Below are 26,375 nucleotides of genomic sequence, written 5' to 3'. Positions count from 1 at the left end.
TAATGAACGCGACACGCAAGACAATATGATAAACACGCGGCTCGATCTTTAACACACTTCTCGGGCAGTTTTCTATGAAAATTTCGATAAAGAAACTAGAACATTCGCCCCGCTCAAGTTGAAACAAAACGACGGTAATTCGAAATCAAATCGAAAGCCAAATCGAGCAATTCGAGAACGAAACTATTCGAAATCGACGAGACAACACGTTAGATCGCCTGTTTCTGTTCTCAAATTGACATGTCCCGAAACTTTAATTTCAAAGAGCAAAATTGAGTCATCGGCTGCACGGTGATTCAGAGATATAACTCTTATCTGATGGTCGCTGAAACGAATGTATATGTGCGGCCGTGTGTAACGTAATACGCGTGTTGTTTGAAATTAATAGGCTGAGCAGAAATGCATAATTAACGCGACGTTATCGATATCGCATTCATTGGAATCGTAATGAGACTGTTTGGTCGTATCGTTTCTAATTTGGTCCAATTTCAAATCGTACTTGTTACGGCGCACCGAGAGCGTTTCATGTTGATTGAATATTCGTTCGAAAATTTTTCGTTTGGGGATATGGAATCTGTAATCAGGATGTTTTGCGAGAAATGATGGTGAGGTACACACGAGGTTCATGTATTTGAGAATCACAATTTTATATCAATAACATCACGATAATACAATTATTCGGCAATTTTTTGTCTCTCATGGTGTATACTTAGCGATTCGACACTTACTTATTGAAAGAAATTGGTAGGCGGTGAATGGGTTTTCTTATTACATTTTTTTTTTTTAATATAATTGTGTAACTTTGTTTGAGAAAAGAAAATATTATGAAGAAAAAAAGATATCTATGAGCCAAATTGTATAGAAGTGCGATTCTTGTTTCTCGTGAATTTCGCGCTGTATTTTAAATAGCAGAATTATTCTTTGACTTTTATATTAATTGTATAAATAATTATAAAAGAATGCACGCCTTATACACGCATACATACGCATACACACACACACACACACATACACACACACACAATAACGTGTTTTGAATATCGATTATTTTTATGGCGCAATATTGTTTCAAGAAAGGTATATGATTTGTCCGGGTAGATCCTCTCTCACGTTAAATCCTGAAAGACGCGATTGACGTTATTAACGTTACAGCAATCTACTCCGACGGCTGCATATTTTTACGCAAGTGTATATACACGGTAGCAATAGCGACTATTTACACTCTAATATAAATAATATGATAGAAAAGGGGCAAATAAATAGATTATTACGTATTATTAATGTGGAGTCGATCGCTACATGCTGTCATTGACCGAAAAATTGTTATAGACAATATATACGTATATATGCTTTTCACGACGTACTGTCGCTTCTAAATCGCGATCGGACTAGTTTTCGAATCTTAAGCTAGCGTGTCTACGTACAAGCGTTACTTCTCACTCTTCAACTGCCAGTTCTTATCCAATCGTAGCAAAACCTACATCGACACTTGGAACATTCATGAAAATCGATGAGGATGAGAGGTTCTTAACAAAACGTGTGCCTTGACATACTCTTTTTGTCTTCCACTGAATTTTAATCAGCTATCGATGTTATTTCCGCCACGATCGTATCTTCAATCACTACTTTATCAGACGCGCAATAATCTTCGCGTAAATCGCAACATTTGTACCAAGAGAGCCTGAGCTTGCCGTCTCACGTTCACGTAACCAGCGAAGTTTCATCCCTGAAGTTTACTTTCTCAAGTATCTCAAGACATAAATCGCCATGCCGCCTGCGAGTTAACTATATATAATAACGACGAGCTATACTTTTTATAATTCGGACAGTGAATTAGCAGGAAGCTTACACAAAGCAATACGCCGTCGCGAGTCGAGGTTGTTTTTATGTGGACGGAGCGTTTCCGTGGTTCCTCTCGTCGAAAGCCGACATTATTGTCCTTAATTGCATCGCGCGAGCCGAGAGATCGCGCCTCACTCGAGTGATTACGTTCTCAAGGAACTGCTTTACGCCGTGTCCAGGGTATCGTGTCACTGTATATCCGCCGACTATGAGTCACGTAACTTCTGCGAGTACTTCAGCCGACAGAAAGGGGATAAATAATAATTTGCAACTAAATATCGGTAAATCGTATTTTTTGTAGCCGGAATAATTCAGTCAATCTTTCGTATTTTGTGGTTTGGTTTTTTTCATACGTATCTTTCGTAATTCCCCTCTCTTCCAAAATTAAAACTGCTCGGATTGAAGAACTTTGATTCTGGAAAATCTCACGCGAATCACGCGCGGTGATTCATATTTCGTCGACTGCTAATGCAAACAAATAAATTTAGCACACTGCGTGCGTTCTCTGTAATAGATGAGAAAACGAGCCTCGCGGACTTTCTTTAACCCTACACTTGGCAATTTGCACTAACGGTTACAAGATACAATTTTGCTCTTCATCACTTAGACATTGAATTTCTTCTCGCTATTAAAATATGTTTATAAATTTTTAAGATCTGTATATGAATTACACGTTTATATATTTCTTTCCATTTTATTATCTTTAAGCATTAGTATATTTTTCGCTTTATATAAACAGTGTATTCTCGAGAAAAATTTCGTTAAAAATATTCGTTAATAGTTACACACTTTTCTTCTTTGTTCTTATTGAGAAATTTCGTCTTTGTTTCTCTCACACCTGTCATTGTATCATTTGAGATTTGCTTCTCCTGAATTATCTTGTCAAGTTTAGGGTTAACGACACCGCCTCGTCCGTGTTCGAGATTACGCGCTCGCCTCGTCGATGACAGTGATCATTCGGTTGTTTGTGTTCGACGGCGCGGCGGTGTTCGTAAAACGCCACTTCGACTTCACCTCTTCCTCGTCGTTTGTCGATTGCGCGCCGCTCGTCTGGCCGCAGTTGGCAAGCGGTTGACCGGTTTTGGATCGTGCCAAGGACCATCTGCGTCCGCGGCGATCCATAATCATCGGTATCTCGGCAATCAGGTTGTTCTCGAATTCCGAGAGCATGAGGTAGTTTTCGACCTTGTTACACGAAGTTATACAGTCGCCCACGTACTCGAGATCCTCGAACAGATTGTCGGGTAGATCCATGTCGGCGATACCCTCCTCCGAGATGCACGTAAGCTCTGGCTTGTCGGCCCCTAGGACGTCCATTGCTTCACCTAGCCGACGACGTAATGTAGTGGTTACTTGGCGAGAATTCATTTTACCTTCGGGATCACTCGTGTAATCATTTGCTCTTGTTCGCGGGATTATGCAAATTGCAAAAGACACGAGGTACTCACCTTGTGCTGGAGCGATGTCGGCACCCAGAACAAGCGCCGCTGCCGTCGCTCCAGCCGCTCCAGCGGCGGCTAGGTGGGGCCCTTCGTTCTCAGGCTCCTGACTGAACGACGCACGTCGTCGTTTAGGACAGCTGTCCGAGGCACACAGGTGCTTCGTGCCGTTCGCTCTGGTGTGTTTATGCTTGGACAAATTTCTTCGGTGCAAATCGATGAAGAAGAGAGTGAAGCTGCCAACCAAGACACACGTCGAGCTGAAGTAGTAGCCGGCCTTGCCGCCGCAACCCACATTTATGTATCCTACAAAGCATGGCAGATTTATGCGTTACAGGGCTGGCTCACTCGACGTCGAGTGTTTTTTGCGGAGAAAGGTCGTTTGAGAAAGGTCGTGTTTAAAAGGACGAAGACTAGATGAAACCAAAATGTCACTGACTGACGGAATAATGTCGTTCGTTGAAACATGGGCATTGCTTGATAATTTTCGTTTTAATTACCCGATATCGGTACGCCGATTGCGATTGGTATCGCTTGGGAACACTGGACGAATCCCCACGTTCTGGCGAAGTTCCGGGCCCTCACTCTCTCGTACGTGTACATTTTCAGGCTATAATGATAGCCGCCGCAGAAGATGCCTACAGAGAGAACAGTGTTTTTTTTTTTTTTATCGTTCGTAATTCGATCACGAAGGACTTTATTGCGTGTGAAGGAAGGGATAAAAAGCGGGATAAATCGTGCCACTAAATCCCCATTACTCTCGCGTTTCGCAGTCGTAAACTGTGTGTGAGTTTGCCGGCTCCCGCTCTTTGCATCATCGATCTTCCGCGATCTACCTCGAAGAAAGGAAGAAAGTGATACGTGCAAATTGGAAGTCGCTCCGATTACATAATCTCATTTATTACGTTGCCACCTTGTCAAAAGGAAGACAAAGAGAAGCAAAGAAGCAAAGAAGATTTTACGCCGAATGCTCGCCTCGCGTCGCTATACCTAAGAATATCAAGCGACAGATTTTTTCGAGAACCTTGGAGTTCTCTGTGTCGTGGAGGCATCCCATTCTCGGTCGAGCTCTATTTCGAGCGAAGATCACTTTACCGTAAATCCACGCGAACATCACGTATCCGTGATAATTTCCCTGGACCGCGGTGAGAGCGAGGATGCAAAGTCCGCAGACGAAGACAGCCGCCTGCGTGAGATATTGACGGGCTATCCTGCATTCGACGTTACGATGAACGACCAGAAGCCCGAAAGCCACGCAGCCGAGAGTCCAAGCCAGTCCGAGATAAGCCTGCAACAGGACGACCGTGTCGCCGAGACCCTCCTCCTCGGCCTGATGCGCCTGTAAATAAAAAAATCCTCTCTCTGGGGTCTCCCCTAAACTTAAAATAGTCGGTTCCCTTCGGCCATTACCAGATAAAATATCGGCGTGTTGATCCCGAACGCCGAGATCCCGGTAGACACCAGTAATATCCTCACTGTTTTGCTCTTCAGAGTGCTGAAGTCGAAAAACGGCGGCCTGTCATCGGCCTTGTTTTTGTCCTTTATCTTGCGCTTCTGATTCTTCAGGTGCAGAATTGCCCGTCGCTGCGGGTGATACAACGAGGCGCTGCGGTAGAAGGTGCCAAGGATGAAGGTGAGGAAAACCACCCCGGTGACAGCCTGAAGACCGAGCCGCCATCCGATTTTGCTGCAAACCGAGCGAATCCTCGGCAAATTGTCTCACGTAGTCGAATCCGTCGGAAGGGATTTTTACCGTTCGTTACTCTCTCTCTCTCTCTCTCTCGCTGCCCATTCAACGCACCTGATCGCGCCCTTTATAAAAGCAGACATAACCGCTATGCCCAAGCCGCTGCCCGACACGATGAAGATCTCAACGAGCTCCCTCTTCCTCTTGAAATATTGAGCCACCATCAGCGTGCTGCAGTCTCTCGTCATTCCAACCCCTATCCCTGTGTGATATAAAACACAACGATGGCTCAAATCTTTGAGGTCGTCCGTAGAAGCCCGCTCGCTACGACATATTTCGTCACTTTCGTCGACTACTCCCTGCGTTCTCGAAATTGCTGTCGGGAGTTGACTCTCGCGAAGTTTCGCGCGTTAAAGGGAGCGTTAGGGTAAGAACGAAGGCGGGACCCGACTAATGGGTGCCGGAAACAAAGAAAGATGACTCACGAGTCTAAATAACCATTTGGCAACGCGGAGTCAGCAAGGACGTAGTTTCCTACCCTCCGATTATGGCCTATATATATTAGAACAATGCTACATGTCATAGTTTACCAGCTTATCATCGCATCGGCTTTGTTACATCTCATTTTACGGATTAAACATCATCGTCTCCTCTCTATCGTTCGAAACTGATGACTCACACAAACGTATCAAGCGGGAGTTGAGCGAGGGCTCCGGAATAATTTACTGATAATTGCGACGCGATAATTTTCAAACGGTAACATTAATGTACCGCAAAATTACACGCATGTCTAACATCGTATGAGCTCTTAATTTTTGTTCTTCAAATTGCCTTATATGTGTTTGCTCAAAAATCTCAGAAATCTGCTCGCCCAGCATCTTCGACGCATCAATCGATGAGAAATTTTACCACGGGAACTAAACCTCTGAAACTTGCATTGACTTGCGTGTTTGCGGAAATTTGCGCACTGATAGAAAAATATAGTTGAATTAACTATATAATCTCACTATATTTTTCTATAGTTCATTTTGGCGTCAACCATATTTTTATAGTTCGTGGAACCTGTATGGTGGAAATATAGTAGAATAAACACAAGTATATAGTCAATGATTGTCTTAAATAATTGTTTAGTTACTTTTACCACATATATGGTAATTTCTCATTCACAAATATAGTGAGATTTAATATTCATATAGTTACATCTGTCCTTATTCAGCAAATATTCCGGTAATATTGACTATATAAAAGAGTTACTTTACCTACCATTTTATATTTTGTATCCATACAATAATTTTAGTTCAACTTACTATAATTCTTAGTAAAAATATTATATGGTTGGTTATACTATGCCTATATCGTATAATTATTACCGATATTATGATAACACTTACTTACTATAAATATGATATTTCGGACTATAATTTAGTTACTATATCATTATAGTTCCAAATATCATATACTTTTCTCTCAGTGCGTACGAGGATAACTCGTAGGACGTGGCCATTGCCAGTTGTCCTGTTATCACCACGACGTTATTCACTCACCGACTACGGTGCCGTAGCTGAAGAACAATTGATGAAATTGCGAGGCGAACGAAGTGAAGAGGCAGCCGAGCGCGGTGACAAGGCCGCCCAAGACCGCCGTGACTCTGGTGCTTTTTCTCCGGCAGAACGCTATCGTCACCGGCGACACCAGCAACGCGACACCCGTCGACATTGCCCCCAGCCATCCTGCAACGAAAGAAGGTCTCTCAAGTTTTCATCAATCGCGTAGCAGGGCAGGCGACGCCTCCAGATAAAATCGCCATCGTGCAGCACAAGCTGACGAGAAGGCAGCGTGGCAATTACGTGTAATTACACCGATGTGAACGAGCTTCCGACGTACACACGCGCACTACAACATCGCGCACATTCTGATCGCCGCGTGATACGGACACGTTGACGCATTCACACGTCGAACGCATTGCGACAGAATTAATTCCGCCGCAGAAAAATGCCGGCTGGCAACGGCTGGAAGTCTCCTCACGGAGTTGTTATTAACTTTTTGCCGGGACGTCGGCGGTGTCGTTGATCGACGCGACGGCCCCGTAGGAGATAGGACCCCGGCGTATCGCTCGCAATCTGTTCCGCAATATAAACGTCAAATCATGCATAGCAATTTCAGAGAGGTTTCGATCTTCGTTACGCGTCACTGATAACAGGGCGCTTCGACTGGCGTCCGTTTCTTATTTTCCCCGGCGTATTGTCTGCTGTCGTATCACGTTGCTGCAATGCACTTCTTCGAGCATCTGACTATTCTCTCCATCCTGCTTTTTCCGGCCCGTCTGTCTATCCGGAGTCATTGGGAAACGCGCTGCGCTCTCGAGCCAGCTTGACACGAAGACGCCGGACAGCATTTAGCACGATTTGGCGGTTCTCTTAATCTTCCGTGAATTTCCGGGCGACTGTATGTCGGCAGTGAAGCGGGGGCTCGCTTCGCGATTGTGTATTGTATGCGGTAATGCAATCCAGCAAATCTGCTCCCCAACCGATACTTTACGATCGGAGGATAAACCGCGATTGGCGGTGCGCAAGCACGCCGGGAAATGTTTGCTCTCTGCATCGATCGATTCCGCTGCTCTCGGCGTCGTTTGTCATTAGTAGCTGGAAATAACCCGGAAATTTGTTCGAATAGATATGCCTCGGCAAGCGCTTAAATATTATCACTAGTCTGGCTTTAGCAAACGCTTTTGAGCCCTGACTTGAATCTTGAATTGTAGCTACATCAGTCGAGATTTTTAATCAAAGTTTTTTTTCAACATAAAACATCCGAAATGTGCCTACCTTTCCTCGTATATTTTTTATTACGTAATTCGTCTTTCCCCTTCCTCTCTCTCTCTCTCTCTCTCTCTCTCTCTCTCTTATTTCATTTTATTTTCATTTCCCCAGCTATTTCCTTCGTCAGCATGAATAGCCGACAACAATTTTCGTCGGGTATACTTCCGGCCTGTGCAAATGGATTAAAAGTATCTCACTGCTTTATATACCTATATATATATATATATATATCTCCTCGCACAACTTGCGATTTTGCCGTATCTCTCTCAAGTAGGCTACCGACCGAACTACCTACCGCCATAGCCCAGATACCCGGCCAGTCGGAGCCAATAAGATTAACGCGTTGTTATCCGCCGCTTCCTAAATGATTTATGATCAGTCATCAGTTTTCGAAGAATATAACCAAGTGCGTAACATTGACGCGTTAACGAATATGATGCCTTATGCTCTTGCCTCTTTCTTTCTTCTTTCGCCTTATTCTTGCCACGCAACGCGTGTTTAGTGCGCCTATCGCGGTCATGAAATCTCATCAATAAATCACGTCTGGCTCCGGGATAAAGCCGCGAACGCCTTTTGCATCTACTTCGGAACGGTGCTGGGGCCGAACGCCTTGATAGCTCTCGTCTATTTGTAGACCGCGTAAATCAACTCTTTTGTATCGAGGACGTTTTTTATCCGCCACATCTCTCTCTCTCTCTCTCTCTCTCTCTCTCTCTCTCTCTCTTTCTCGTCGAAATTAACTCAAGTACATCGATATCCCGTAGATTAAGCATCTAAATAATTTAAGAAAAATGTGCCTTTTAAATTAAATCTTATTATTAGTTTTTACACTTTACAAGGAGTATTTATATATACTTTACAATATATTTTACAAGAAGTACGTTATTCTCACGACAAAGTTTATACCGTAAGTCGCGCGGCACATTCCCGCTCCATTCGATTTTCTTCTCTCTTCTTTTAGACGAATTACGACTTGAAAACATCTGAGATTCTTATAAGTGTTCTCTCAGTGTTCTCAGTTGGTGATATTTAAACTTCGAATGGTAGACTTGGAAGTCTGAAAACAATTTGTTCGTTTCTCACGTATGTTATACCGTTCATAGTTGATTTTAAGTGAACTTTTCTTGAACGTCCATGAGAATGGGATGTAATTCTCTGCTGGATGTAATTTCACAGTCTGGGGGAAAATCGCGCTTTTCTTCGTATATTTTCAATCGTAGTCTCGCGTATGCGAGCGCTCTCGCTGGAACGCTAATTAATACGGTTGCCTGCAGACACCGAACGAGCGCTCGATCGCCGTTAAGACCGTTTTAATTGCTACATCGGCGGGCTATTAGACGGGTGCGTTTAGGTCGTTCTCTTTCGCGAAGAGAAGGAGAGTCGTGTTCTTATAATTAATTTTCACCGACTTGCATCGAATACGAGAATTTATCGATCGTCATAAGTGCGGTTTATTTATATTGCAGGAGATGACGAGCGTCACGGCGTCACGGAAACAAATCGTCGCGTGAAGAAAAAATAAAACCCTTATTAATCTAACTGCGTAAGTTACGACGGTAGCGATGGATACGCGTTAAATGCCGCTCGCCGACGGCCGACGACTTATTTGTAGGGAGCGTCGTTTAAGGTCGCTCCTTCCTTCGTATGATCTCTTTTGATTCTTTCTCCTTCTGGATGTGTGTTGGCGGAATTCCGGAGCAGTCGTTCCGAACCGCCTTTAGCTTCTCCCCTACGAAGGGACAAATATATATCTATATATATATATATATATCTATATCTATATATATATATATACACGTCCGGATTCGCCTTGGGATACATACAGGATGTTTCCGTTATTATCGTTTACGATGTTGACGGGGGAGAGAGAACGTGAAAGATTAGGAAAGATTTGTATGCGGACAATTGCTTCGAAATCCATCAAATTGAAATACGCGCTCGACGACTGTGCGACCGGGCTCATTGAGCGTTCGTGGGGGCCCTGATACGTAGAGATACGTAACAATGTTATTTCTGCGTTTGTGTTACAGATCGTACGATACGGTGTCGATGAATGGCGGCGACGTTCTGCGTCTACGCGGCATCTACGAAGCGCAGAGGTCCGTTCTTGCGGAAATGTAAGTGGTCTTACCAAATATCTCACATCGAACGAGGAACGTTGAAGCGTGAGGAATAGGCGGCGCATTTGCGTAACGCTACTTGAGTCAGTGATCGCGGCTTTATGATAAGCGTCTCGTAAATATGGAGAACCCGCGAAAAGGATACGTACGAGATGCAATAACAAAGCTCCTGGTTTGTAAAGTTCAAGAAGAACGTCCGCCGTATAATGCTACGCGCTTCGCTACTTCTTGTGTTTTTGCCCGGATCTCCTCGGTCAGGAACGGAATCTTTTATCGAGAACCATAAGAACAGCGAGTACTCTCCACCCTTTACTTTCTACCCTCGATGGTCTCCGTCGGATGGGAGTGGGTGAAACGACAGTGAGAGTGAATTGGCGAGAGCGAGAGCGTCTGCCATCAGAGAGAGGGTCAATGACTTGTAAGCTGGTGCGGGCTTTTACTTGGCGACTGTGTCTCCGCGAAAGACAAGGAAGCTCGATTTGTGGGAGTTCTCTCTCTCTCTCTCTCTCTCTCTCTCTCTCTCTCTCTCCCTCTCTCTCTCTCTCTCTCTCTCTCTCTCTCTCTCTCTCTCTCTCTCTCTCTCTCTCTCTCTCTCACCGAAAACTTCTTAAGGAGCGAGAGCGACAGTTTGAAGGAGCTGTGCGTCGCTTCTGTTTGTTTGTCTTCCGATTCTCGGCATAATCGTACATTCTATTTGGAATGTTCGAGTTTCTATAAATTATATAAAGTATAATTTGAACGGAAGTGTTCCCGGTACTGACTGACGTAATATGCGAGTGTGAAATTGTTCAACATGACTTATGCAAGATGACATCTACTTAAATTTGCATTATATTTTATAGTAGAGAGCAAACAGAGCTCTAAACGCAGAAAATTTTGAAAAAAAAGCAAAAAACCATATCGAGCGTCTTTTCGTCAAACTTGAAAAATAGATTTCTGGTTAGTAAATGCATCTTTTACTTAATACAGATCGAAAGAAGCCAATTAGAGCGCTGTCCGCCCTTCAGACACTCTCGGGATTCTCGCCAAAATACACAATCCATTCGTTTCCGTTTGTCCCCTCGAATTTTCGCCAAGTTACTCGGAACGCCTCTTCGCTGCCAAAATCTCACGACTCCTTTTTTTCGGGACACGATCGCGTGTCGTAGAAGGAGGGTCGAGGATCAACGAAACTCGTTAAAAGGCTCCAACTTAGCGTTACGCAAAAAGGGCGTTAAAAATAAACCGCGCCTGCCGGTTTGGCCCTTATGACGACGATGATAAAGCGCTCGTAGCGCAACAAGCCGCAAGTAATAACGAAGTTTGCTTCGTGTTATTGCACATTATAATCAAGAGATATAGTGCTGGGAACCTGCTGGGAGGTAAAGTGAACGTATAGCCCTCTCCAATCTTTTTATAAATTACATTATGAATGTAGTTTTTCTCGTCCAGTATATCGATCAGGCAGTTTGACGTGATTATCTTTCAAGTCGCTTCGGATAAGAAATATCGATAATGATGTTCGCGCACTCCGGCGTCACGTACCTACGTTGAGAAGAGTCTGACGATATCGTCTTGCCCCGTCAAGCAGCAACCAGGCCCCGGCGGCCCCGTGAATTCCCGTGGCGAGAATTTGCACCATAACGCCCGTTACGACGACGACCCAACCCCAACCGCTTTCGGGATAATAATGTTGTTTTATGGTGCAACGCGCGGCATACCTGACATACATGGGATTCGAGAGTCACGTTCGATGTTTCGTGTCCGTTCAATTCAGCGCGCCGCGCTCGCGTCGTAAATTACTCCGAGATGTCGTCGTTGCGAATAGCTTTGCAGCGGTATATTTTCATTCGGCAAATAGAGACCGTTAAAGAGCACACACGACGCTTTCGAGACGCTTTACGACTCAATCGACTGTCAATCTAGACTTTGGGATAAGCTGGGGGAACAATTAGCGAGACTATAGTCGCTTCGATCAATTCGAGGCAATTTCGGCCCCTACAGAAAATGGAATTCCGCGGATCGATGTATGCAAAAGATAGGCTTGTCTAAATTCGCGCTTTAAGCGGGACGTGTTTGAGATATCGTTCAAATTTGTCTTGGCGTAGAAAGACGATCCCGATCGCTCACAGTCAGTCAGTGAGTGGATACATTCCAAACCTGGGGTCCGGATTCACGTCCTCCTCGATCCCTTTCGGTTCTCGGGCCGCTTGAAGGGACACTATCCCTTCGCATTCTCCGGAGAAGGAATGCTCGCCGAGCTCGCCGGAAGTCGCGACTCCGCTATCCTCGTAACCGGGACTCTGGACTGCGGTTCTTCCGTTGCGTTCTCGGCTCTTCATCTCGCGAGCGAGTCGGGATTATTCTCTCGGACACTGACGACACGTGACTTTAACTATCTTCTTTGGCAATGTTATGAAGTTCGCTCCCTTTAGACGACGCTCGCTTGCCATGGCGCGAGTTTTCGTCGATCCGCCGTCGTTCGCGATTCAATACTTATTTTCTGCGATATTACGTATTTCTATTTTTCTGTGCTCACTAAAGATCAAGTCGATACAATTGGCAATGAGTTACGTTACGATGTAAGTAGAAAGATGAAGGCAATTCTTTTGACTCGGAAGAGCGATACAATCGTCGATGTTAGACATTGTAATTTCTCATTTTATTTTTTATTCAACAAATTTTGTGTAATTAGATCCCTTTTCGAAACACTGAAACGCATTAGCGTTCTGCGGACATTTATTTGATAAAATTGGCCTTTTCCGCTCAGGAAATATGAGAATAGATCCAGAATTGCCTCTTTATAACAAAAAATTATTGAAGTGGGACTCTTAGGATTGCTTAGACAATATGAAAGACAATAAAAGATAATAAAATCAGGATCAAACAAATCAGCTCGGCATGCGTGAAGTAATGCACGTTTTTAGTGGCGCGAGTTTCGTGGCGATCGTGACGTGTTCAGTGGTTACATTACGCGAGTAGATGCATTATGCTGAAAGCTCGGCAAACAGAAGCTGCAAAGGGAGCTGCAGAGTGGGAGGCTGTATGTGAGTCTGGTGTAACCAAGAAGGAAATAAGGAAGTGACGGAGAGAGAGAGAGAGAGAGAGAGAGAGAGAGAGAGAGAGAGAGAGAGAGAGAGAGAGAGAGAGAGAGAGAGAGAGAGAGAGAGAGAGAGAAAGCGAAAACGAAACGTCGGAGCGGGCCGCACTTTTAGCGTGCAGCAACGACGTACAGTCGTTCCCGTTAATACAGCAATTGTGCAATTTTGAGACGGGCAAACGACCCGTGACTGAGCAACATCCCGACCTACTCCGTGCGTACAATGCGTATATCCCGTGTTAAATTCGGTCTCCTCTCCAAGAAAATATTTCGTCGCGACGGGAACTAGCCGACGAAATTATGCCGATGTCTCCATCGAGTTTAAGTGAATCATAAAACGGAGATGACCGAATCTTCGAACGAAACGCGGCTGCGCGATTCGTGTTACGTAAAGGAAGAGAAATTTCCACGCAGAACGCCGATAATATTGATAGATATTAATAAAAAAAATGTTATATGTAATTTGACGCCGTGAAAACAAGTGGAAATGCTACTCGTGCGAGAGCAATTATAACGTTCAAAAAATACGTAAAGGACATTTTTCATTTAAACATTATTTTCAATGTGTATTTTTCTGACACATCCGAGAGAGATAAATGCTCATCAAAAGAGATGGAGATTCTATTAGAATCCTATTTTAATCGCTTATATTCGAGAAAGCCGCGATTTTCCGCGAATGCCGAGTCCAGAAAAATCCGATCGCAATTTGCGTGCCGGACGCGATAAAAATATAGTTATACAATCAGTTGTGCAAAGCAAAAAGGGGGTCAACGATGCCGTTGCGTATCCGGTCGAAACAACGCTCCCTAAAACGCCGCGCGTGACACTCGGTGCAGTCACATTTGTCCGAAACGGTAACTGCTTTTTGCCTCGCCGGTCGGCAATTTTTATATAAAATCCTTGACTTGACACGATTGATTTTATCGAATCGTATTTAATCGACGAACATGAAACGGACAGAGGGATTTCCCCGGTTTTATGCGAGAGTACGATTCTTTCGATCGATGCCGATGACGAGATGTTTTTTTGTTTTCTTTTCTTTTTCTTTTGTAACGTCTGCTACGATGATGTGGTGCACAATGAACATCCCGGCTTTCCCGGAAGTGGCCCGTAAAGTTATTTGCACATTCGCGTATCGCGCGTCCCGATCGGAAGGGTCGTCGGGGTACCGGATGAGGGACGCGTTGCCAAACGCCGACTGGATTCGCCGAGGTGGATCAGAAGAGACGCGCGCTCCGCGAGCTGAGCTTGCGTAGGGGAAGCGGATGGGCCAATCCCTTCCTCGCCCTCGGATTCGCCACGTGCTTTTCATGGGCGATGGTTCATGGGCGGCGAGACCAGACACGAGAAACCTCCGATGTATCTGTAACGATGACAACATCGTTACAGATACATCGGAGCGATCGTTGTTAAGATTTATCGTTGTTATGTCTGCGCCTGGAACGAGATATGTTTTCAACGGAGTTGAATCATCGCGATCCTCTATACACGCCTCTGTGCATCTGGGAACAATTGCGGATTAAAATTAGAGGCTGCCGAACGCGATCGCCTTCGACTCGGCTTCTACGATCGGTATAATCGCGAAATTGCAATCATTGCTTCTAGTTAATTTTTTCTTAAGCGATAATTTGCAATACGCGAATAATTTGGCAGAAATACTCGAAAGTGGTGGTATTGCAATTTTTCTCTCGTACTAGCAACGCAAGTTGACTCGTTTCCGTTTTCAAATCCCGATTTGACTTGTCGATTGAGATCATCTTCGAGAACCATCCTCTTTGCTTTTCGCGTATGCTGCGGAACAAAAAATTACATCGCCATCGAAGAGCGCGGCTCTTCGATCGATCTTGACTGCAAGCCTTCGACGTGCGTACGAAGTGTCTGCCGCACGTTAATCGGGTATTTAAAGTTGTCCGTATCGGTTCGTGACATCGTCCTGATGCGATCGTATTACACGGCGATACGAGCCGTGCGTAATCGAGCGCTTTAAAATATGCATCGGCGCTTTTGTGAATTATGCAAAGCGGGAGCGAGGATGGACAGCACTGACCATAAGTCGCTCTCATTGATTATATAGCGGGATACGTTTAATCGATTCACATTATCGGTTCGGTCATCACATTTGCCGCCCGCTTCATGGAAAACCGCGAGCTCTCTTGCTACTTTATTTTGTTGCGTAATTTGCATGGAAATACGTCACTTTTTAGTTTACGGAATATCAAATTATTATCCGCAAATAACGATGTTGAGAAAAAAGAAGGATGTTAAGACTTGAGTAGGCAAAGCGTGAGAATTTGTGTCTCGATTGAGTTGTAATTCGAATCTAACGATAAATCAGTTTCGAGGGGACAGAATATCATCTCTATAGCAGAGATCGTAAAATAAGTGCGACGTACGAAGTTTCGTACGATGGTTTTCACAGGCACGATTCGTCAGTTCGCCTGAATGGACGTCGATTATGCGAAAGATCGCAAACGATTCCTTTGATCGCGACGGCGTATATCCTGCTCCCTGGCAGGGTTTTATAGCACGTAACACGAAGTCGAGCTTAACGATCTTTTTATGTGACAATAACTTGGCGATGATAACGCGTCTATTTGGCCTTATCTATTGCACGACCGCACACGTATAGGATGTTTTACAAATTTCATTAAATTGAGTTAAATTAAGATAAAGTTAGAAATACGAATGCGTCAGACAAATGCGCCAATACGAGAATAATACTATAAATCAATTCCATTTTGATTGAAATGAAACACACACACTTCGGCAATATTCGCGTACGTCGTCGCGACAGGGTAGGCTCAAAGTGCTAAGTAAGAGATCAGGATTGTCGGCCGAAGTGCATAAATATCACGGCCGTTCTCGTGGATCGCCCTCGATGTTGTATCGTTGGAGCGACGTCGACGACGACGACGACGTCGTTGGCGACGCTTATTTTTATCGTCGAACTACGTTGCAGCTGTCGAATCGCGGTCCATTATAAATCCCGTTGCAGGCAGGATATCTAGCGTTGAGCACAAGACATGTTGAATCACTTCGAGCGTACGGCTGACATCTCTCATCATTTCGAATATTATTCAAGATTAGAAATTTTGGAAAGGTCCGCAGTTTCTTGGTGTTTCCAAAGTTTCGCTTTGGAAACAAAGAGTACGCTGCTGATAAAAATATCGTTGCTGCAGATGACCGGACGTGTGCAATTGAAAACGAACCGACTTGCGGTGTGACATCTTTTAAAGAGTGGAAAGTTAGAGAACTTTGACGGAAAAGTAATAAAACAGCACACAATGTCGCATGACTGTGCATTATAATGCCATATTCCGACTGGCCGACGAAAGGTTAATAATCCATTAAACCCTTCTTCCTGCACGTATTTGGAATATTATTGTTATATTACGCAAGATTCTGAATTATGAACGACGAGCGGGAAAGCGAAAGCATCGGCGATCGAAAGTAGTGCGAAAGTCTGCTTTTTATTCCCTCCTCGGTTCGCTAACCAATCTCGTCGAATACGTTGAAGCGGTAACGTTAATGGCTCTTTGCAAGCGATGAACTCGCTCTCGTGGATCGTCCGTGGTGCGACGGGAAAGACTCAATATCAAGGTCCTCGAGATGAACTCGGATAAGTCGTACAATGGCGACCATGGCAAGCCAAGTCCACGCTAATCCGTCCTTTAACTTCTCTCTTGGACGAAAGCTCTCAGCTTCTCGTAAGTTGCGATCGACGTTTCCGATTGTAAGCGAACAGGATTAGATGATGCATCCATACCAACGGAGACTCTATCCGCAAGAATTTAATTTGGGCATTAAGATGTATATAAATGCAGGCCGCGACGAAACCACGAGCGGTCGTTTCATCTCAGATTCTGCTTTTAGTATTTTTATACTATAATCTTCCACAAAATTAGCTTTGCTTTTTTAAAGCGTCTGGAGTTAATTCTGCATTAATTTCCAGTAGAGCCAGAATACGACACGTGTTTAACTGAGAATTCATTATATTACACTATTGTTGGCAACCTCAATCAGAATACAAAAATATTTGCACAATTATCGATGTGATTAAAGAGCAATTCGGCGAAAGTAAAAGTCAGTCTAAGCGGACGTACGTTCGCAGCAAAGGAAAGAGATTAATAGTTAGAAACTTGGTTGGAGAGAGAGAGAGAGAGAGGAAGAGGGAATAGGGCCGAAGGATGATCGTAACTCTCAAGAGAAGGAACATGAGTCACTCAGTTAGATTGCCACCAAGCTGTTAAGCACTTCTCTCCACAGCGCAAGGAAAAGGAGATAGTTGGAGTAGCGAGCAGTAACTTTCAAGTTTTCGTCGGTTCGCCGGTTCAAATTCCTCGTTCTCGATCAGCGCGTGTAACAAGCTAGAACGTCGATATACGACTCTTTGAAACGCGCGATATATTTGGCGAAGGACTGACAGAGTTCTTTCGGAACTATAATGCCGTCCCTTCGAAGATCAGCGATTGCGCGAACTTTGATATAGCAATGAGAACTTTCTAGAGGACCGCGTGTCTGATCTCCTAAATATTTCTCCGGAAAAAAAGCATCTATCTCTAAGAAGACGTAATTACTCTGTGAGTGAAATGGAAATGAACGTTAATGTGATAAATATATGTGTGAGGCCTAATACTCCCGTAAAAACTAATCGCGAAGATGAAAATATGACGAGCGTAATTAGCGATGTCAGCAAATTTCGTAAATTCAACGAATCCTCCTTATCCTGCCTGTATTTATTTTATGATTCTCCTTCTTTCATTAAGATACAAAGTGCAAAGATTTCAAAGATGCTTCGGGGTTAATATATAGGAGATCTCTAATTTTTCACAGCGATGTAACTATTACATTGCTGCCTTTGGACTACGCGGCATTATCCTAGGCAAGTAGCTTCATATTGGCTCTTGTGGAGAGGACCTCGTGTTATCACGGATAGGCTCGCAGATTCACGAGGCAGATAAGATTAAGCGTTGTCTGTATTGCGTGGGATACAAGGAGCGTTGGCACTAATATCACGAGGGATTGAGAGGAGCGTTTACTCGGAGCCCATTGACGAGTAGTAGTCGCCATTGTAGTAGGCTCCTCTAGGACGCGCGTGTTTACATATATCTATATAGTCGCTTGTCGTCCTTTTCGCCCGCTGACAGTCAATCTTCATCCGCATTGATGGAACGTTGCGTTATGAAGAATCGCGCTTGCGACAGGTTTGTTATCGCGCGGAGGGCTTGTGGCGGGCGAACAATCGGCACACTGTGATAGGGAGGGATCATATTCGATTCGTCAAGATTAATCAGTTCGCAATTCATCATTTAATGACCATGGTCGTTCCGTCAAAACACTCAATATACTTTATTTCAATTGTGATGTCGGATATCGGGAAAATATCGTCAGTGCAAGTAGTGTCGATCAAATTCTAATCAAATTTTCATTGAAAAAACATCACTTTTTCAACTTGTGGCCGATATTGGATCAAAGTACTTCAGCATTGAACAAACGAATTGATATTTTCTTAAGAAAAGTTTAATTAGGGTGTTATTTTGTAACAATTATCTTTAGCCATCTTTGCAGTTGATTTTTAAATTGTGTAAAATAATTATAGGCATTGAAATCGCAGTGAGTGCTACCACATGTAGGTACCTCTGTCTCGCGGTAACAATCTTACAGCCACGGTCTTACTTCCGACGAATGGTTGCGAATTATAGCGTGTAAGTCTGTGACCGGCAAGGAAGTTTCCTTCAAAATCCTGGCGACAAGCGGTTATCTAGTCCAGATAACTATGATAAGGTCATACGCATATCATGTCAGTCGACAGGCAAACACGAGAATATGATACATCGCATTCTGTTCCTGTCTTTTTCTATCTTCCTCTTTTTCCCTTCCTTTAAAAAGGAAAGTCGCTATATTCGACAAAATTAAATTTGCTCCAAGGAAATGTTTGCAATCTCAACTATTATTTTACGAGGCTGATCCGGGCCAATATGTGCCACGATATGGTTTCGTGGCAATATACCGCGAAATCGCATCGTCGTATAGAACGAAATGAGAACAGTTCGCGACGCACGAGGAATTTTCAGTCGATCAATTCTCACCATAGATCGTCTCGGTCCTTTGCTGCCGTATGAAATACGACGTCCTAATTTAGCCGAGTTCTAATCGTTTTAGAAACGTGAGAAGCGTCGGCGATAAGTTTTCGATTTCTGCCGGTGACAGGACGATAGCGGACCTCCGTCTCTTTTTGCGCGAATATCTTTACAGCCGTTCAACGGCGGGAGGTTTTTCTTCGCGTGCGAATTCTTCGCTCCTTTCTTTCTAGGATAGGCGATGCCTTTGACAGAGGACTCTGATTTATTTGCACGATGACGAACGGGGGGCTAGAGGCCGTTGCGACCCTCAAGGAGGATAGGCTGCAAAAAAATCATTGCTCGACAGAGCTCCGATATTAATATCGAAATACCGACTTTATAGACTCTCCGATAAAAGCGTCATGTACACGGGCAGTCCATAAATTCGGGCTCGCGAATATCTTGATAAGAACCTAGTAACGATAACGTTATCATCGATAAATTTAACGAACCACTCTGAATTATATATTCGTATGCTATTTTCCTCTAAAATATGCTTGCATTTATTTTATAAAAAGCATCAAGAGATAAAATATGAGTTTTTATTTTTACGTGCGAGTTATTGTTACTTATGGAATGACATTGCATAATTTGTAGCAATTTTTATAATTTCAACAGCTCTACGACATTAATTTCCGGAAAATTCACACACCGGAGAATGCAACGACTATATATATATATATATATATAGATAATAGAGAGAGAGAGAGAGAGAGAAAGAGAGAGAGGGAGGGAAGGTGAATATAAAGATAATAATTATATTACACGTACCGAGACTTGTTTGCGACAGTTCTAGGACGATTTCCGACTCGTTTACCAGCGCGCGCGCATTTAGGTCAGAATTGTCCATGTAAATTACCGTACAAATTAAATGTATCACCGTAACAATGAGTTCCTCATTTAGGCTTGCTTGCATTTAGAAAGATTCATTTCCGTATATTTATTCGCCGCCAATTTCGTTATATTGCGCTCGATGCAGCTCATGCGGGAACACACGATTTGCAAGAGGGAGAAGTATTCTTCATCAGAAATTTATCACGCACGATTTCGTTATACGTTATATATCCGTTCTCTATAAATATACACTAAGCTCGTGTACGTACCATTGTGTCGAACAAGTATCACGCAAGAATCGCAATAGACTTGTTGCGCTCGCGCTCGTCGAGTCGATGTTTCATTGTCAACTGTCTGATCGCAATTTCGGAAGAAGGGATTTATTTCCCGCGCGTTCTATTTGACCCGCAAAATACCTCTCTCGTTGCGTTGAACATTCTGTTCAATTATATAATTTAATTCCCTTTTACTTTGTAATTTCATCTCCTCAGAAATCTCTTCAGAGAGATTTAGTTGAGAGTTTACTTACAAGCGGCAAAAACACGGAATCTTCAAACTTCTGACATTGTCCGATTAAACGATTTTCGTTCTTGCCGATATGTGATTGAAGTCTAACGTTGCGATAATTTGCTCAAACGTCACTCGATAAGTGGTACCTTCAGAACTAGAAACATTCTTTCGGAACTAGGAAAGTTTGCGACGAGATCGATTATGCACGTCCGGATAATTGAATTTTATTGGGTAGTATAGTGAAATGGATGCTCAATTTCGTACGAAAAGTCGCTTCTCAGCTGTCGATAGAAAATTAGATCCTCGTACGTGACTGCAATATTGTAGTGCCGATCGAGATAAGAAACGCGCTTTGTTCGCACATTCTTGGCACATCTTTCCGATGCCATACTATTTTTTATATCTATTTTTATTTTTATTGAAATTTGTTCGTTATCTTTGCCTAGCGACACTCGGAGGTACAAGTAGAACATTTATCAAGATGCGAATTTCTAAGAGGAAGATGTTTATTCCGTAATCACACATAACGAGGTAGCTTTTCCAGCGGCAAATGTAATCCTTCCTACAGTTCTTACGTACTTTATTTTTCCTCACTTTATGAAATGTTGTTGCGAAAAGTTTTCCTGTTTTGCCATTTAAATCTTGACGACGTACAATGTCTAAACTCACCGCGTTTTATGTATTTAAAATACAGGTGCAAGTTGGTACTGGCGGTAACAGTCATCATATTTAAAATATGACGCTGTTATTAATCACCGAAAGAGGGCTTCAAACTCTCTCAAATATTATATAGTTTTCTGTTTCTCTTCTCTTTTTATATCCGCTTAATATCCGCAAACAATTTATTTTAAATGTACTTTAATTAAGTAAGATCTACAAAAAGAATCAACGTACGAATGACGTGTCGATTCGTAGCATCAACAGATATATTTCCAGACGACGAATAAATTCTCATTAGTCCCGCGAGGAAATACACAATCGTTTTCGCGCGAGCAGTTTTATTAAAGCTACAAATATCAAAGTGTCTCCATGCGCGCAGTAATTCGCGCAAGAGAGATATATGAGAATATGAAGAAAAAATGTCGAGACGCAGTATCCGGATATTTAAAGCGTTATTTGTAGGTCTACACTGAGGATGGAACAACAGCGAGATATGACAGCGAAAAAGCACGGGGAAAGAATTAAATTCTGGTTTGCAAACTCAATTAGGTTTTGTGAAATGGTTTGGAGAGGCGTACATAAAATTAGTTTGAAATCAATTACGCGATAATTACAGCGTCGCCCGTGGTAGTCGGATTAGGTGTGGATGTAATTAAGGCGTCGCTGGCTACAAAAGCGAGTCGTGAAAAATGTGTCTCTCTCTTTCTCCCTCCCCCTCCACATTCTCCAATATTCGTGATGAGATACTTGAAATGAATTATGATTGTACGTTTTACAAAACATGAATGAATTGCTGTGATGTTTAGATAGAAAAATAGAAGAAATTAATTTTCTTGTTTAAATAATTAATTTTCGTCTACGATATGCCGAATTTAACGGTGCCAAATCAAGTATACGAATTACGAGAAGCGAACAATAATAATTATTATTTTTGTATAAAATGTTTTTCAATAAATTGCACGACACGTGTGAACTCGACTACCACCGGATGCTGACATTCGCGGCGAACGAATTCATCCGGGAACAATATTTTTCGGCGAACAACGTGCAAGCCGTTATACTCGTTGCAAACCGAAGGATTTACGGATGTGGTTTCCGCCCTACGAGTCGCTTTCCTTCCCTTTGCAGTACGCGTCTCCAGTAACTGGAATATTCGCGATAGATAGACAGATAGAGAGCTGGGCGTACGTAGAAAGAAGAAAAGGAGCAAGGGAAGAAAGAAGGAGAGAAAAGAAGTTCGAAAGGTCGACGTCTTTTTTACGGGACTCGTGAGCCGCAGTGGACAATTTCTTGGGCGACGTCCTACGGAAAGCGTAAAGCGTTTCTCGATTACAATTGCAGTAACGACGCCCACCGAGAAAGCGATCTCAGGAGATAACCGAATCCTCTTGGATAGGGTGGTCTTGCGTTTTCGTATTGAGGATTGTCTCGATGATATTTCGAAGTTAATCCGCTCGGGAGAAAGAAACTTGCGATAATTCGAATTGCTACTTTTCATTTCGAGACTTGGAATTTTTCATTGCTGTAATAAACGAATTGTGTTAATAAGGGAGAAATAATAACTTGCGAATACTTAGTGAACCTTTTGAATTCGTCGATGTTTGTTAATAACTCTCTATTCCGTCAATTGTGTTTACTTTGTCAACTTTTCATTAGCAGAGATATATATATATATATATATATGATATATATATATATATAATATGTATATATAGAGTACAAGAAAATTGTTTTATTCTTTTGACCGAGCTGTTTAAGATTTGGATTAATGACATTTCAGATTATCACACTGCGTATGTTTTAACATGAGATTTATTTTCGTGCCTCTCGCGTACATGCACAACTCTGAGGTGCGTGTTTTCACGCGCTATTGCTTACGTGCAGTGGTATTTTTGCGTAGCTCGTATCTTTCATTATTTTAGGAGGCCAGATTTGCGAGTAAAAGGCGGCTTGCAACGCAAGGCTTTAGCATTTGCCCTTGACACGAATTATCTATCTATTTTACGAATTCGTTATTCACACATTTGTTATTTGTTCCTTATGCGTTCAGAGAGAGATAAGTGTACTTTTATTTTATATATAAAAAATATTTATTTTTTAAACGTAACTTGATGTTTCTAAAAAATGAGCGGATCGTTGGAAACCAACTTTAGAAAAGAAAACACTATGTAATTGCTACTTTTAACTGTATCAAAAGCCACGTTAAGGAAAATTCGGGCTGCTGTAAAAGCGAGGGTGGCCGTATTTGAGCTTTTAGATGAATTACTAAACAAATAACGTTCTGAACTAGACGGGACCTCGTTAATCGTTAAAATGGAGAAGTAAGTCCGTAGCTTGGAGCCTCTCTCTTACTCTTTCTCCCACCCCTTTCTCTCCCTCTTTCATGCAAGAGAGAGGCGTCTGGGCGACAATAGGCATTCCAGACTTTATCTTGATAGACTTACGCGTCGGCACCGCGTGCTGAAAGCGTCCGCCGCGGGGGGCCGAAAAAAACTTTTTAAGCCTGGCAATTTTTATCGCACATCTCTCTCATCCGCTCTGTCTCACGACGGTGTCAGAACAGGCCAGTTCCATCTTACGAGGAGGACGCCGTCGTCATGCGCTTCCCTCGCATTTAACATCGGCGCGTACGCGCGACAATTCCGCGCGTTGCTCCCCGACACGACGCATATTTCACGTTCCTTATCGGAAGCGCTCGCTACCCAACGTGCCAGACACCAGACGCCACGAGAAAATGCGGGCGGCTTTGGATTTTAATCCGATGGAATTTTAATCTCTGGATTTTTCCTTCGTTTCCGAGCGAATCGAGGGGGTGGACCGAGATGGACGTAACTGGCTTAGATTTAGATCAACGGATTCCAGGTCTCCTCGTTGCATATAGCAATTTTGGAGAAAAATCTCGCGGGTGTCCGTGCATCCGTGTATGTTCAAGATGAAAAATTTCAAATTTATCGTATGTGTATCGAGTTATTGTTTATTGGGAGAATTGAAATTTTGTGAAATGTAATTTCACGGCGGTAAGAAAAATCGCATCGAACTGTATGGATATTTTTGAATTTGCGTTTCGATCATGTGGGAGATTTGTTCAATTTCTATATTGAAAATTTGGAAAGTTACATTATATAATACAACTCTCGAGATATAAACTCTCGAGTAAATTGAAGTAATCAAAAACCCGCCTACCGCGTCTCTGTTTAAGACAGATAAAAGCACCATAGTGAGTTTCACCATCCTGAGTTTAAAAGAGAGAGAAAGAAATGTTCGGATTTATATATACTCGCGCGTCACGAAACTCACATAAGATTCTAAGGAGATTCTATATCAGACAGATGTATCACATCTCGTTTTTATATCTATTTACATATCATTGTTTTATACTCCTCCAGTTCTCGAGATAGAAATTGACTCTATACCACGACGAAAACTTGTAATCACTCACCCTCCCTCTTTTGTCCATTACACTTTATCTGCCTTTTCAGTTTTATGTGCAATGCAAAGATGAAAGATGTGTCATGGTGAAAATCTGATGAAATATGATAATACTCTCGTCTCCCGCTACGATATGAATTTGGAGAGAGCTTAAAAGAACGTAATGAGAAATTGGAGCGAAAGCGCGCTTATCAAGAATTCAGGCATAACACGCGATGAAGAATGGCGAAGGCGTGACAGACGATTCTCTATAAATCTGAACCTGTCTTGTGCATAACGCGAGATGTCAACGTACGCGTAGCAGTCCGAAAAAAAAGATTAATTTATCACCGCGCGTCCATGATGCGTTTGTAACAAACGTATAAATTGAATGTCACGCAGCGAGTCGTAATATCGAATCAGATCGAAACGCAAGCAGCTCGATTCGCAGCGGTACACTTCGAGCGTCGCTGATGACGAAATTTCAGCGCCTTAGGCTCTGAATGCTTTCGTATTCTGGTATTCAATCGTATTCATGAAAAGTTAATCGGATATAACACGATACGACTTTAGAAACAAGTATCCAGCTTGGAGGACATTCTGTGCGATATTCGCGACTGCGGGTCATTACGAAATATACTCGCCTAAGGTCAATGAAAATTAATAATGATAATAATCCTAAGAAATTTTTTTCTTTTTAACGGAAATATGTGAATTCGAGGTATGCGATATGCAGGCGATTTGAGATGACAACAAAATTTCTCGGTGATTTTTTTCGAAGCAGGTATTTAAATGCGCCGACAAAAAATTGATTGGTTACTTCCCTGCCGCATTTTCGTGCCTTTCGCTTTCGCCTGGATATGGATTTGAGGAAGACTTTTCAAAATATTGCGTTTCACACGCTTTCATGTGATAAATGACGTTTATAACTGTTGTAAAAGTTCTAAATTTTCACTCGCGACTTGCATATTTTTTTTCGAGTAATATTCTGCTTCCGACTTCGTCGGATTTTTGTCCTCGCTCTTTGGCGCTCGGTTTCGCAAATGTGACTGAGGATGATGATTAAGAGAATAATGATTAGATAGACCCGGGAGAGAATGACTGGGCCAATTTAAAAAGAGGACCATTGAGCCACGTCAAGGTTGTGCATACTCACGCGTGTGAACGTGCGCGCGAACAGCGCTTTCTCGAGGCTTGTTCTTGAACGAGAACGGGATCAACGCTCTAACACAAGTCCACTTCCACTATGACGTCAATTTTCTAGTAGCTCAATTCGTCTCAACTACAAAGAAAGAGAAAGAATTTCGCTTTTTCTCTTTCTTCACTAAATCCGATGAGCCCCGTAAACGGTTACATCTCGTCTGTTTATCGGATTCAGATTCGCATCACGGAGCTATCTTAACTGCTAACTTTGCGGGACGCAGGAAACGTGGAACCTGTTTGTCCGACTTCTTCCGCGACGTGTCTGCGACATATCAAAATTGGAGACGGTTCTGCACGTTTCGTCCGGGGATTGTTTCGGGCAATGCGCCAAAGGCTCCGTCACAAACGTCCCTGTTAATTGCTTCACGCGTTTCGCACACAAATCTTTGTATTCGCATAGGTATACAATCGCGCATTCCTCGTGTCAAATTCCTTCGAGTTACTCCTCAACCGGCAGCTCCTTCGGCGCGACCATAAAGTGGCTGGTTAGTGTACCAGTTTTTGCAACCGTCGTCATTTACGATACCGCAATTTCGCCCCTTATGCCGCGACGCGACGGCTTCCGTCTCTCGCGAGATATTTAGGCCACGTAAACGTGCGGGAGAGACCGTGTGCCATCATCCTGTCGCACGAAATGCTGTATAAGGAAGGATTA

At 43.0% G+C, this 26,375-nt stretch overlaps 1 protein-coding gene across 2 annotated transcripts in view; it reads right to left on the bottom strand.

The window, feature by feature from the left end:
• Positions 1-622: 622 nt before the first annotated feature.
• LOC105182762 (uncharacterized) overlaps positions 623-26,375 on the bottom strand; it is a 59,819-nt gene continuing 34,066 nt past the window's right edge. For both annotated transcript variants that reach the window (XM_019841259.2, XM_025307267.1), the window contains exons 2-8: positions 6,513-6,698; positions 5,083-5,230; positions 4,692-4,968; positions 4,377-4,620; positions 3,782-3,919; positions 3,291-3,587; positions 623-3,167 (exon numbers count right to left, since the gene is read on the bottom strand). In XM_019841259.2, the coding sequence (XP_019696818.1) occupies positions 2,767-3,167; positions 3,291-3,587; positions 3,782-3,919; positions 4,377-4,620; positions 4,692-4,968; positions 5,083-5,230; positions 6,513-6,698 (1,691 nt within the window). In that variant the 3' untranslated portion in view covers positions 623-2,766. The remainder of the gene's footprint in view (positions 3,168-3,290; positions 3,588-3,781; positions 3,920-4,376; positions 4,621-4,691; positions 4,969-5,082; positions 5,231-6,512; positions 6,699-26,375) is intronic.

The sequence above is a fragment of the Harpegnathos saltator genome, unplaced genomic scaffold, assembly GCF_003227715.2.
Source record: "Harpegnathos saltator strain DR-91 unplaced genomic scaffold, Hsal_v8.6 scaffold844, whole genome shotgun sequence".
Classification (NCBI taxonomy): Eukaryota; Metazoa; Arthropoda; class Insecta; order Hymenoptera; family Formicidae; genus Harpegnathos; species Harpegnathos saltator.
The sequence above is the reverse complement of the archived record's forward strand: the minus strand, read 5'-3'. Positions and strand labels throughout refer to the sequence as shown.